This window comes from Pituophis catenifer, unplaced genomic scaffold, assembly GCF_029215685.1.
Source record: "Pituophis catenifer annectens isolate HBS135680 unplaced genomic scaffold, rPitCat1.0.hap2 SCAF_6, whole genome shotgun sequence".
In the NCBI taxonomy this organism is placed as follows: Eukaryota; Metazoa; Chordata; class Lepidosauria; order Squamata; family Colubridae; genus Pituophis; species Pituophis catenifer.
In genome coordinates this window covers 52427573-52442737 of record NW_027256886.1, presented here as the reverse complement: position 1 = coordinate 52442737, position 15165 = coordinate 52427573, and the positions used below count along the sequence as shown (strand labels likewise).

The following is a 15165-nucleotide window of genomic DNA, read 5'->3' as shown; positions in this document are numbered from 1 at the left end:
GGATAAGGTTGCATCATTTTGAAGCCATAATTAATTAAAGAAGCTAATTGATCATTTTGTTAAAATGGTCGAAGCAAGAAAAGTATGTTAACAACTTCCAATTTAGACCTAATCGCGGGACTTGGATTGCACAAATACGATTAATGGAATCTGCTCCTCCTGCTTTTTCTGTGCAACATAATAACATACTAATAGATTAGGTGCTTTCCCCAGAATGAACCCTTCACTGCTACTTCTAAATAACCAGAAATATTTTAGAGCACAAAGTAGGACTGTGGAGTTGACTAAGCTATCCAGCTCAATTAGTCAGCAAAAATGTGTGCTATTTGTTGACAAAGAGGGATGTGCATCAGCTGAGAGTCCAGTGTGCAAGAAAAGCAAAAGTTAGCTCCTTCTGGCCTGCTTCATAGAGCAGAATGTCTGCCCCTCCCCCTCTTTTTAAGGCATCTTAAATAAGAGGCATGCAGTTAGTGAAATCAATGCAGGTACCATAACTGAATTTACTTGTGATGTTAAATTCCTATTTTAGATTTCAAAAAAGAATGATAGGTGGTTTAGACCAGTGGTCCCACATTTGTGACTTTGTGACTGGGGGTGGGGAAGAGTAGCGAGTAGCAGGCCGGCACATATGTGAGTGTGCATACATCTCGACTGCAAGTCAAACTGCGCATGAGTGTGCATGCCAGCCGGCCTCTCATGCAGCCCAATTCCAAATAGGCCCTGACCCTGTAGTGAACTGCGGCCCAGGGGTTGGGGACTAGTGGTGGGTTTCAAAATTTTTTACTACCGGTTCTGTGGGTATGGCATGGCTTGATGGGCGTGGCTTGGTGGGCGTGGCATGGGAAAGATACTGTAAAATCTCCATTCCCACCCCACTCCAGGGGAAGGTTACTGCAAAATCCCCATTTCCTCCCAATCATCTGGTACTCAGGAGGTAGAGAATAGATGGGGGCGGGGCCAGTCAGAATTTTTACTACCAGTTCTCCGAACTACTCAAAATTTCCGCTACCGGTTCTCCAGAACTGGTTAGAACCTGCTGAAACCCACCTCTGGTTGGGGACCCCTTACCAACATATAATTCATTAAAATAGAAAATAATTGTAATACTTGTTTGTTTTGGAAAATGCAGGTTCAACAAATGATTTCTCATAACAAGTAGTCCTCAATTTGCAACAGTTCATTTAGTGACCGTTCGGAAGTTACAACAGTATTGAAAACAGTGACTATACTTAAACGATCATTGCAATATCCTCATGGTCATGTGATCAAAATTCAGAAACTTGGCAACTGACTCATATTTGTAGTGTCCCAGGATCATGTGATCACCTTTTGCGACCTTATGACAAGCAAAGGCAATGGTAACTCCAGATTCACTGAACAAGAGTGTTACTAACTTAACAGCAATGATTCACTTAACAACTATGGTAGGAAAGGTCGTAAAATGAGGCAAAACTCACTTAACAACTGTCTCACTTAGCAACATAAATTTTGGGCTCAATAGTGGCCATAAATCAAGGAGTGCCTGTATTTCCTGTAAAGGTGGGCTTGGATTAATTTTTCATTACATTCTTAACGTACTTTCAAAACCAGTGTTTTCTCTCTTTAAAGCAATTTTGCTTCTGAAACCACTTTCAATGCCCATTAGAACCGTGCAAGAGTCTGGTTAGGATTTACACTTGGAATATGGCTCTAGGACAAATTAACGTCTCTTTACTGGTACCAAGAACTGGTCCTGAAGATATATACACATCACCTCATTTTGTGCTGAAATTTCCCAAAATAGAAAATGGCAAAAACCCCAAGGGATCAACAGAAGAGGTAAATGCATATTCTACTCAAATAGCATACTTAATCCATTTCATTTCTGTTTGAACACTCCAAAATGTTGACAAATCCTGTCGTGTTTGAATTCCTTTATGCCATATTATTTGTAATAGAGATAGTGTGTGTGTGTGTGTGTGTGCGCGCATGAAATTCATGTGCATATTTATTTGTGCTATAGTTCAATTCTTTGAATTCTGGTCACACATAACTAACTGGAAGTAATTTTCATTGAATTCTACTTGTCCATAGGCATGAATGAAAGTGCATGTGTTATTCAGTTCAGCTAGATAAAGTGGATAATTAACTCTCAATTAAACAAGGAATCATTTTATCAATCGATGGTTTTTCAATAAAAATAATATTTTTTAACAGAAGTGTTATCATTGCTGTATGTCAGGATCATATTAGCTACTAATTAACTTCTAGGTATTTAGCATTAAATGTTTAATCCAGAGGATTATGAAAAGAGTAAGGGCAAGGGAAAAAAAGAAGTTCACACAAACACAACTAAGCTTTGCCTTTTAATCAGGATAGTACATTCTGTGGACTGAAAATGTTCGAAAACTCTGGCTTAATCCATCAAAGCAAAATGAAATTGATGTGCCAATTTTAAGATGTTTTAAACTTCTGAATGGACAAGTTCAGAGTGCTGCTTTGAACCAGTAGAAGGATAATTGGCAGTGGACAAGGGTTTTGGTTGAAAAGTTACCGACGAGGTTTCTAGATTGGGCCATGCAGTTAGTCTAATTTTAACACTTATTTAGAGGTAGAATCTCTCTCTCTCTCTCTCTCTGTGTGTGTGTGTGTGTGTGTGTGTGTGTGTGTGTGTGTGCATGCACAAACAATATATGTGTGGGTGCATCAGGGGTGGGTTCTACTTACCTTTGCTACCGTTTCGCAACAGGGCCGCGAGCGAGCAAAGCGAGCACGATCTTCTGCACATGCACAGAAGCGTTTTGATGACGTCGGGGTCAGGCGGAACCTCCCACCAGTTTTACTACCGGTTCTATAGAACCAGTGTGAACCGGGGGCAACCCACCACTGGGGTGCACGCACACACACGCACACACACACACACACACACACACACACACACACACATTATGTTACTTGGGTTATGAAACATCTATAAGCAAACAACCAACTTGAGAGATAGTGTTCATTTTTTTTTTAGTTTTTGAGAAATTATGTTTTAGAGATACATAACTATGTTGGGGATTGGTGTACTATACTTCCCCACAAAAGAGGGCTCTAGTCCACTACTTAATAAAAGGAAATTTAACCCTTCAATTATTTAACGTCTTCAATTATTTTTTTAAAATTGCCAATTAGAAAACTTTGTTTCAAAGTTTGTAAAGTATCTTGCCAGTCCAACATATATACCATGCAGATCATTAAAACAGGATGCTTTTTAAATTAAAAATTATACTCTGCTCTATTGTACCCATGCCACTCAAAAGCAGTTTGCAGAAAGCAATGTTATTTTAGTAAATACATGAGATATATTGTTGTGATCCAGCAGTACCTGGATGAAGCTGTCTATCTAGATCCGTACCAGTCGGGCTTCAGGGCAGGGTACAGCATGGAAATGGCATTGGTCGCATTGGTTGATGATCTCTGGAGGGCTCAGGACAGGGGTTGTTCCTCTGTCCTGGTCGTATTAGACCTCTCAGCAGCTTTTGATACTATCGACCATGGTATCATGCTGCGCTGATTGGAGGGGTTGGGAGTGCGGGGCACCGTGTTGCGGTGGTTCTCCTCCTTCCTCTCTGACCGTACGTAGTTTGTGTTGGGGACAGAGGTCGACCTTGAGGTGCCTTGTTTGTGGGGTGCTGCAAGGGTCGGTCCTCTCACCCCTTCAGTTCAACATTTATGTGAAGCCGCTGGGTGAGATCATTCGTGGTTTTGGGGTGAAGTTCCATCAGTACGCTGATGATACTCAGTTGTACATTTCCACCCCGGACCACCCCAATGATGCCCTTGACATGATGTCCCGGCGCCTGGAGGCCATGCAGATCTGGATGGGGAGAAACAAGCTCAGACTCAACCCTTCCAAGACCGAGTGGCTGTGGCTTCCGGCGTCCCGATATAGCCAGCTAGCTCCATCGCTGACTATTGGGGGCGAGATCTTGGTCCCCTCAGAGAGGGCTCGCAACTTGGGTGTTCTCCTGGATGCGCAGCTGTCTTTAGAAGACCATATGACGGCTGTGGCCAGGGTATCCTCAATTTATGACCAGTTGTTAACAAATATTACCCCATTTTATGACCTTTCTTGCCACAGTTGTTAAGTGAATCAATGCAGTTAAGTTTGTAACACAGTTGTTAAGTGAATCTGGCTTCCCCATTGACTTTGCTTTTCAGAAAGTCGCAAAAGGGGATTGCATGACCCCAGGACACTGTAACCATCACAAATGGGAGTCAAGCATCTGAATTTTGATCACATGACCATGGGGGATGCTGCAGTGCGAAAAAAGGTCATAAGTCACTTTTTCAGTGCCATTGTAACTTTGAACGGTCACTAAATGAACTGTTGTAAGGCGAGAAATACCTATACTTTGAGTATGGTATGTACAAATAAACAAACAAACAAAATAAACTCTTTACAATTCCATCTCGTTTCTCACAGGCAGGCATGGCCTCCCCAGAGATTCCTGAACAACTGATAATTGCCTTGGAACCAGAAGCTGCATCAATTTATTGCAGGAAGCTCCGCCTTCATCAGATGATAGATCTAAGCAGTAGAGCACCTGTCAATGGTTACACTCCCAATGAACCTATTGCCTCAGGTTTTACACCAGGTACCACTCTTTTAATTAGATTTTGATTTGATGATGCACCTAATTCCTGCAGCCCATCTGTTTTCTTATGGAAGTGTCTCTGTAAGTTGGTCTGAGTTTGATAATGGGAAAACAAGAGACAGTCCCTTGCTTATGAACTTTCTCTTGGGGGATTTTGGAATTTGCATGCCAACCTATGTGGAGATTCCAGATTTGTTTGTACCACTCCAATCAAAATCTGAACTGTGAACCGGGGTCCTTTTCTCTACCGACTAGGACACAAAACTGGGAGGGGGGGGAGAGGGTCTGCCTTGCCTGCCCACTGGCACCGGTACCAGACCCCTTTTGTCAGGGGTCCTCATGGGAAGCTGAGCTCGGAAAGGACGGGCAGAGACCCCGCCGTGCACCCATCTCCATCTCCACCAGGGCTGGTGCCCAGCCGGGTGACGGGGGGGGGGGGGCGGGAAGGAAGGTAGCTGCTGAAGGGTACCGCCTCTTGTTTTGGGGAGGGGGGCCGAAGGCATCCTTCTGGAGGAAAATTCTGGGCACTTCTGGGGGTCACAAATCATGTGTGCCCAGAGCCGTCAAAGAATTTTTGAGTTCTGTCTTGGTTTTATTTTTCTTCTCCTGTATTTGACAAAAAACAAAACAAAAACTGGATTGTTTTGGGGGGAAAAAGTGAACTGTTTGCGGTTTTAGAGAACAATAAACTGCTATTGGGTGTTATTTACTGATCTAATTTAAGTAAATGTTTTAAGAAATGTATATGGCTGTGCAACTCAAAACACTGCAGCTCTGAGAGGCATAGAACAAATTAAGGAACAGATATCAAATGAATATAAACAATTCTAACTAAAATTTAGTAAGCAATAGTGAACAGTGAACAGAAGGCAATTTTCCCACCAGGATATCCTGTTTGTTTTGTGGGCCTGGAGTCATTGCTGAAGATAAAAAACAATACAATATGCTCTTCTTTTGTTTTCCAGCATGCCTGTTTCCTTTTTTTTTTCAAATGAAAATAATCTTTAAGAAATATGATGGGAAAGGGAGATTTATGAGTACAAAGAGAGTGCCTAAAGACATTTTGGTGTATTTCTCCTCTACAGATCTGCTAAGCTTAACGAGACAGATGATCTGCCTTAAAGTCAGACAGATTTTCTTATTCACAGTTATTTATGAATTAATAGCCTAACTCATAACAAAATACTGCAAAATTACTTTCAGCAGAATTTGGTTTGCTTAATCTTTATTATATGTTTATGGCAAGTTTGCACTAAAAGGTTTGGTTTATATAGAATTAAAAGCCTTCAACCACCACAGATGTCTACTTTGAGTCAATTTGTTGAAAGAATTACACCAAGAGCTATACCACTTTGGGGGCCATAGCTTTGATTATCAATGTATTAGTTCTAATTCATAACCGAATGATGTCTAACCCACTTCCCGGCATCTGCTTTCTGCTCCATATACATACAGCTTTGCTTTTGTTCTTTCATATTTCTCTCATTTTCTCTCTGTGTCGCCACTAGCAAAAGAACATATTCGACGAAATCGACAGAGCCGCACATTTTTGGTTGAAAACGTCATAGGAGAAATCTGGTCCGAACTGGAGGAAGGTAGTGTCCATTCTGTTGATCTTGCTGGTTTTGCATTGCCAGCAGAATTGGGTTCTGAACAAAACTTCTGTTGTTCCTCACTGCATTAGTTCCATATCTATCCAGTGCTTCCCACCATGTGGACTTGTTCTCAACACCAGATAGGTATTGGCTAAAGAATTTTAGAGTTTGGAATTTATCCCTCCGAAAGGTTGCCCAGGTTTGCCTCTGTAATTTATATAAGGAAGTGCTGCTTTTAAAGATTGCCCTAAATTGTCAGCTGGTCTAAGACTGTGCAAGATTGTTAGCAACTTGCCTAATACAAGTCATATCATGACAGGGTTTTAATTTTTCAGTGGCTTTTAGTCAGCTTACATACACAATTCAGCATGCTTTTATTAAAATCTTTTGCCCCACTTAAATTAATTGAGTCGTATGGTTTTCAGAAAGAGGATTTTTTTGGGTGACAGTATTTTAAAAATATTTCACCACCATCTAAAAGTATTTGTAATTTTGTTGATCTATGCATTGCTTAGAAGATTTGGACTGAACCAGACTGCAAATTCTTTAAATAAGTTATTTGCTGCTCACGCAGGATAACAATCAGTGAAGCAATAGAAATTAGTTGCAGTGTTGTGTGACTCATTCAATAACTATTTATTTATATATTTATAAATATATTATAAATTTAGAAACCACTCATCTCCCTCACAGAGGGACTCTGGGTAGTGAGTGGTGTACAAGTGAAATATAAAAACATAAAAAATGTATATAAATATTATATTAGAAGGCAAGGATAGTTAAATTCAAAGTTAAAAAGGCCAGAGAAAGGAAGGTCTTCAAGAGGCCAACCAGCCCCATGGCTGCCTGTTACTTTGGGAGCCACAAGCAAGTTGGCAGAGCCAGGCTTGAGACATTTCCGAAAGGCCAGGAAAGTGGGGGTCCACTGCATCTGTTGGGGGGGTCAAAATGTTCCAAAGGGCAGGGGCAATGACAGACAGTCATTGACTGGATCCTGCCAGTCACAATTCTTTAGCTGATAGGTCCACAACTTCTTTCTAGATAGTGTCCAGATTAAAAGGTTTCATATTTTGTAGTCACATTCGATTGTTAACACTGGTTGTGGCAAAAACCTTGAACCAAGATAGTGTTTCAAGAACTTTTAGCTGATGGGCTCCCCAACATACCGTCTCTGCCTGATAAGCTGGGATGGGCCATTATAATGGGACAAAGATGGTTCAAGTAACCTGGCTTCTTACCATGTAGGGTTTAAAGATCACCTTGAATTGCACCTGGAAACACCTGGAATTCAGTGCAGCAGAGGTGTTACATGTGCTTTCATTGGGCGCTCAAGATTGCTTGTGTGACCTAATTTTGTACCAGCTGAAGCTTCCAGATACTCTTCAAGGATAGCCCCATGTAAAATGCATTGCAATAGTCCAAACAAGAGATGAACAATTGCAGAGTTGTTTAAAAGCATAATGAAAGCACAATGCTTTGGGGTGAAGGAACCACTATAAACCTATTTATCTTTATTAACTCACAGTATAAATAAGTCATTCTAGTTATCACTCTGTACATGGTTCAAGCATCAAGTGCCTAAATGTGCTGCATTCCTAATTTGCTCTCCATTTTCAAATCAGTAGCAAACTAGCTCATACAGTGAAATATATTTGTAGCTTTTGGCATAAACTTCAGTTACATGATTATTATTATTATTATTTTTGTAAACCTCTTGTGATTTTTATGAAGTGGCTTTTAAAATAAATGCAAAATACCTATTGGGGGAGAAAAACCCAACTGTTGTTATTCTCTTTGAATTAACAGGTGACCGTTACATAGTTGTGGATGGGGGAGGAGGAACAGTTGATGTGACTGTGCACCAGATCAGGTTACCAGAAGGACACCTGAAGGAACTATACAAGGCAACAGGTAAAATAGATTCCTCACTCCTACTGTTTATAGAACATTTAATTTCTTCACTCTGAAAACAACTTGTTACAAGGTTTGCTGGAAGTCATGTAGTCTGTTCCAAAGAAACGTATCTTTGCAGAAAAGCAAAAATTGGCATTGTGGTTCCTCAACTGCTTCAAGAAATGAAGAAGAAATTATATAGTGCATTGATTCTACTATATAATTTTGTCCCTCAGGTTCATTATGAGTTTTTCTGTGTTATTGAAATGAGAGTATCAGTTTATTCTAACGGGCATTTTAAATGAAGATACATAGGAATGGCTACATGTGTGTATATATTGTTCACTTGTGGTCTTCTTGACAAATGACACTTTCAAAGAACATGTAAATTATGTCGTGGGATGATCATTTTGGCTAGTCATGCACAACCTACTATACATGGCTTTTATACAGATGTTGCATTCTTCATGAATGAACTACCTGATGGTGCCAGGATGTCTCCCACGTAGATTTCTAGATGCAGCTTTGGGGGGATACATAGAGCTATAACTCTGTCTCCTTGTGCACTGAGTATACAAAGGTAGCATGTTTGACCATGAACATTTTGATGGCAAAATGCTATATCCATAATTTTTCGCTGTATCATTTCTTAAATAATGTTTTTGATTAACAATATTTTATTTCTCATGCAGGAGGCCCATATGGTTCTTTAGGTGTAGACTATGAATTTGAAAAACTTCTGTGCAAAATATTTGGTGAAGATTTTATTGAACAATTTAAAATCAAGCGACCTGCTGCCTGGGTTGATCTGATGATAGCGTTTGAGTCTCGCAAGAGAGCAGCAGCTCCAGATCGGACAAATCCACTGAATATCACCCTGCCTTTTTCTTTCATTGACTACTACAAGAAGTTTCGAGGTCACAGTGTAGAACATGCTTTAAGGAAAAGCAAGTAAGTTAGAAATTAGTTAAGCCATTCTGTGACTGTTTTTTCTGGAAATAAATCATATGGAATCACTGATACTTTTTTAAAAATAGATGTGCATAAGATTCACCATAGAACAATCCAGAACATTTCTTGTATTAGTTGCATGAAATATGAATAATTAATTCAAGTTCAACTGGACAAATTGCTGACAATATGTGAAGAAACACTAGCATATAAACAGTTTTTTCTTCTTTTCCAGCATTAAGCTTGTAAAATTGCCAAACCGAAACCTCCCTCCTTAACTAGTCCATTACAAAAAGAAAACCAGAGCTTTTTCTATCCCTTCGTTAAAATTCCATTTTGTGAAATTGCTCCATTTATCATGATGATGTAGACTGTTTATCATAGCATTTGTTAATGTAAACAATCTTAAAAGTATATAAGAAGGATGTGGGAGGTTTTTTCCTTCTATTTGGAACAATCTCCCATTAATAATTGATAGAAAGGATGGAGTACTATGCAGGTCAATGGCAGATCTTTAGAATGTTATCTTTAGAATTTTTTAAAAGCAACAAAGGCCTCTTCTAATAGGGTAAAAAATCTTGCTCTCTGCTACAAAAATATTTCTGTTTGCACAAAATATGACACTTGAATTTCACCAACCGGCTAGGCCTTATTGTCACATGCTGTTCTGATCCAAAAGACTCACCAACTCAGAAGCAGCTCTTGAGAAAGTGAGTGTCCTTCCTTGTGCGAACAGATGTGTGTTCTGCTAATGGAAAGCCTATACTCATCTTTAAAAGCATGTCCTTGCTGTGAATGACTTTTTGTCTGTAACAAGTGGCAATCAAATCAAGATAAGAAATTCTGCCTGCCTATTTTGCAGGGAGAAGGGATGTCAGACACAGAAAACAAGTTATATTTCAGTGGCAGAATAGGCAAGAGTTTCCTGCCAGTTTTAAACAATATTTTCCTTCTAAGGAGTGTTAAGTGTAGAGGTGTACACAGGAATGTGGACTGGCCTTGCCTTAAGACTTTTCCATCTTGATGTTAAATGGAAAATGGGATTGCACAAGTGAGATTGATTCCTGACATGATAGAGCATTAACTGTTTGACCTCTGACCCTAAAATCTTTGTTCCTACAGTGAGGCTGAAGTTGAAGAGTCAGAGCTGATGTACATCTTTGTACCCTGTTTCCCCGAAAATAAGACATCCCCTGATAATAAGCCCAACTGGGCTTTTGAGTGCATGCGCTAAAATAAGCCGCCTCCTGAAAATAAGTCTTTCCTGAAAATATTTAAACCATGAGCTGGAAATCAGGTAAGACAGCAAGAGGAATCCCATCTTGCTCCACGCACCCCAAAATAATTAGACCTCCCTGAAAATAAGGCCAAGCGCTTATTTTGGGGTTAAAAAAAATATAAGACAGAGTCTTATTTTCGGAGAAAGATGGTACTAACCTTCTACATGTAGACTTAGGTCTTTTTCCCAAATGAAATATTGATCCATCTCTTCACATTCCCTCATTCCCTACAAAAAGTTCCAAGTAATTCTTAACCTGTACAATATTGCCTCTGTTGACTTCATGCCTATTTTCAAGAAAGTTTCTTAGAACTAGGGTAGTTTTTTTAAAAAAAGTTGCTTTCTTTGTTTTTTCAGTGTGGATTTTGTGAAGTGGTCCTCCCAAGGAATGCTGAGAATGAGTCCTGATGCAATGAATGCCCTCTTCAAACCTACAATTGACCAAATTATAGAGCATCTCAGTAGGTATTAAGGGTGTATAAGGCTTTAAAACAGTCATTAAGAGTCAGAACATTCAGAATGTATAGAATTTATCTCTTCAGGACAATTAATCCAAAATGTTTATCATATTGCACTTTTTTTAGCAGTTGTTTAGTCTAAGTATATAAGTCCTATCATAATTTCCACTGAACATACAGCCTGAAAAATACAAATTCTATATGCCAGAAATAATTATTCTTGTTTAAAGATTATCATTTCTGTAGAATTATGGTTGAGATTATAAAGTTATATATGAAGAATGTTGCCCATTTTGATTTATTTACACTGTCTCCCTTCCTGAACACCTATATACTGTATAACATCCTGATCCATAAGTATCTGTATATACCCTCATAGACATGCATATACCTGTGCCTAGTGTTTTTATCAAATTGTTCTCATGAGATAGATTCTCACTGGGTCTTAGTAAATGCACTATTTTTCTCACCCCATGGATTTCTTTCTCTGCTCAGGTGAGATTTTTGAAAAACCTGAACTGACAAATGTCAAGTTCCTATTCCTTGTGGGTGGATTTGCAGAAGCCCCACTTCTACAACAAGCTGTCCAGAATGCTTTTGGCTCAAAATGCCGAATCATCATTCCTCAAGATGTGGGGCTCACCATCCTCAAAGGAGCAGTCCTCTTTGGTCTGGATCCTGCTGTCATTAAAGTGCGTCGTTCCCCCCTGACCTACGGGGTGGGAGTCCTGAATCGCTACGTGGAAGGGAAGCACCCTACTGAAAAGTTGCTAGTTAAAGATGGCACCCGTTGGTGTACCGACGTCTTCGACAAGTTTATCTCGGCTGACCAGTCCGTGGCGCTTGGGGAGACCGTGTCCCGCAGCTATACCCCTGCCAAACCTTCTCAGCTGGTCATTGTGATCAACATCTACAGCTCGGAACACGATAATGTGAATTTCATCACTGAACCTGGAGTGAGGAAGTGTGGCACACTGCGCTTGGATCTCACAGGAAGTGAGAAATCCGTGCCAGGCCGGAGGGAAATTAAAACGCTAATGCAGTTTGGAGACACTGAGATTAAAGCCATGGCAATTGACGTTGCCACTTCTAAAAGTGTAAAAGCTGGCATTGATTTCCTAAACTACTGATATTTTTTTTCTTTTCTTTTCCATGACCCTCACCACCTATTGTTTCAATGTTCTGTTCACTGGCTGCATTTTGGCTAGATAGATAAAGCATAGAAGAAGAAAGCATCAGGATTTTTGATTATTATTATTTTTTGCTCTTGAAATTACCTATTCAGAATCTGAACATAGTTATCAGGTGCTACACAGTAAAGTGAACAACCCAAATATGTAATGAAAATTAAGCGCTGAAATATTACTGCTCTATTTATTTGGGAGACATGTCTCTTTACTTGATGTCTTTCAAATGTTCTGAATTCTAGGGACTAATATAATCTAACCTGTTATTTCTACATTTAGGGTACTTTTTTTTTTTTGAACCACTAAAAGTGAAATTTATAACCATGATTTGTGGTTAACAGCTTCAAAGTAGAAATATCTTTTCAGCAATTTTAAAAGATAACCTCTCTTATTTATATGATGGAGAAGGAATACTGCAATTTAAGCATGTCAAAATGCAAATGAACAGCTGCTGCAAATCAGGATTAGAAATTGAGTCTTTGTAGCACAAAACTGTTACTTCTTTATAGGATCAAATGATGTGTTGGTGGGGGTTTGCTTCTGTTCAATGAAGTTTTAAGTTGGTAAATCTGTTAGAGCTGTAATCTTACTAAAGAAATGATCCAGTAGTAACATTTGTGGGAAATGCTGAAGCAAGAAGTATACTTAATTTCTAGATAATGCCAACACATTGGAACTTTATCGTAGGAAAGGAATTCCTCCCCCCTGTGGAGAGAAGTGACACTGCACCTGAATAATTGGCCATTTATAGTTTTAAAAACATTCAATTACAATGTTCTGCCCAATTAATTAACACCAACTCTAATTTTGCAGCACTGATGCTTGCATTTCCCGCTTTTTCAATATTGAATAGAAATGCTTCCCAAAGATTAAACCAATTCTGTAAATGAGAAAGTGTCTCCACTTCCCATTTTACTGTTGGCAACCTCTGGCTTTATTTATCTATACCTCTCTCAGCCAGTTCTTGTACAAAACAAAGGGGGTGTGGTAGCAATAGTTAACCAGAGATCATCTCTATCCTCAGGTTGTAGAGCGAAAGGATCCATTTTCATTGTCTTTCTCAGCCATGCCAAACAAAGGAAAAACTTCCTGTGTTGATCCTAGAGAGTGGTATCTCATACAAGAAAAGTGATAACATTTTCCTGGGGCCAACTTAATTATTTGATAAAATAATTTATATAAATATAACTCCATAGAAGTTACTCAACGTTTCATTAAGAAAATAATATTAAATTCACAACTAGGCACAATGTCAGTTATATACCAATCCCTGCAGAATCAGATGCTCTTCCTACATCTTCCCTTTGGAATAACTGCATAAACCAGGGGTGTCAAACCTGCTTGCATCGCGGGCCGTATTGTGGTGTATCACAATGTTTTTGCCTTTGTGGAGCCGGGGTGGGTGTGGCCTGCACAAGCTGTATCTGACCTATGGGCCGCCAGTTTGACAGGCGTGGCATAAACTGATGTTCAAAAAGTTGAATGTTCCTTGAAGGAAATGTACTGTCTTCAATTTAGCTCCTTGTGAGCTTCTTCCATTCTGTGACCAATAGCCTGACTTTAGCAATAGGCTCCAGGAAAAGTAACTTCTTGGCAGAGAAAAAGAAAACCCTGCAAAAAAGTAGTTGAGCTGTGTTATTTCTGACCAGAAGAGGGAGTACAGACATTATTTCTGAGATCACTTAAATGGCTTCCAAGGGACACAACAATACATTCAACCTGAGTGAAGCTTTAACTGACTTATGTCCAAAAAGGGAGAATGAAACATCAATCTTCACATAGAAACTGACTAAAACTCTAGTGCCATCTTGTCCAAACTGGTGTCATCCAGTAGTGTTGACCTGTAAATCCCAGAATTCCCAGGCAAGATAATCAGCAGCCATGTTTTATAGGATTTCTGGAAGCTACAATGTCAAAACTCCCTGAAAGCACTACATTGTGGAAGATCCCTAGCAACAGGGGGCTGCTTCTGCTCAGTCTGTCAAAAACTGCCTATGCCATGGACAAATCTTTTGATGTGACTACAGATGATTTGATGAAAATACACTGCCAGCCTAGTGTGTCTTTCTAGGCTAACAACTTACAATATGAAGGCTGCTTCCAGTTGAGCACTACAATTCAGGGCTTGATAGGTAGCTAATTCCAACATGTTGGAATTGAGGCCAAATTCATGACAGCAGAAGGGTCTGTTTTGTCAGCTGGAAGCTGACACTTCTCCCCCCCCCCAACACTGAGAAAACACATAGTCATCCACTGAAATCCATTATGCTTTCAAGATGTCTGAAAGCTAATTGTTTAGCTGGATCTTTTTTCCTATTAGCTATGCATGAACGAAAAGCCATAGAATCATTTTTTTCCCCTCTCAAAATCTCAGATTTCTTATTAAACACATAATTTAGGGACAAACTTTGCATCATGCAAACACTTTGATTTTCTAGGAAGAATTAAGGTCCATTTTTGCATTATATCTTATAAATATTTCCTGATAGAATGAAAATAAGCTTTGATTTACTATCAGAGGAGTAGATTGGGTCATTTTAATGACAACATCTAAACTTTTTCCTCCAATAATTATTCCCTTGGAATAATTATAAAGTATGCATGCTGGCATTTCTTCTTTCATCCCGACTGCTGTGTTTTTAAAAGGTATTTTTTTTCCCTGTATGAGTGAATGAATGCCTTTCTGTAGCTTTCAAATAAGCAACTCCATGGAATGAGCTATGAACAAGAATTATTTGATGTATATACAATATTTAAATATTGTACAGATGTTTTCTTTCTGAAAGTGGTATTTTCTTGTACAGAATGATCTTTATCCCTGTTGATTTGCATCAGTGTTTAATTTTAAATAATATAGTTTCTTCTGTGACTTCAGTAATTACAGGCTTTTAAAGATGACAAGAGATGTAATGCACAAAGATGATCTTATAATAAGGGGAGTGGAGTGTCAGGATGTCAGACAGTACCACATTATTCTCCGTGCTACGCAAATAATAGCTTACAGACACAGTGCTGGATTTTTCATTATTTTTGCTTTAACAGGTACAGGCTGCCTTAATGCTATGCATCTGTGTTCTGCTTTGGATAATACCTACTCTATATAGAAAGTAGATGATCAGTTACCACATTTTCACACCAAATGAACTCCAGTTTCAAGGCATACATTTTATTTTAGTTATG

The 15165-nt window shown here is 39.2% G+C and overlaps 1 protein-coding gene across 1 annotated transcript in view; it reads left to right on the top strand.

Moving 5' to 3' along the window:
• HSPA12A (heat shock protein family A (Hsp70) member 12A) overlaps nt 1-11928 on the top strand; it is a 42393-nt gene extending 30465 nt beyond the window's left edge. The window contains exons 7-12 of the mRNA XM_070945760.1: nt 4451-4622; nt 6131-6217; nt 8024-8128; nt 8803-9061; nt 10698-10801; nt 11294-11928. Coding sequence (XP_070801861.1) covers nt 4451-4622; nt 6131-6217; nt 8024-8128; nt 8803-9061; nt 10698-10801; nt 11294-11928 — 1362 coding nt within the window. The remainder of the gene's footprint in view (nt 1-4450; nt 4623-6130; nt 6218-8023; nt 8129-8802; nt 9062-10697; nt 10802-11293) is intronic.
• Nucleotides 11929-15165: the final 3237 nt, after the last annotated feature.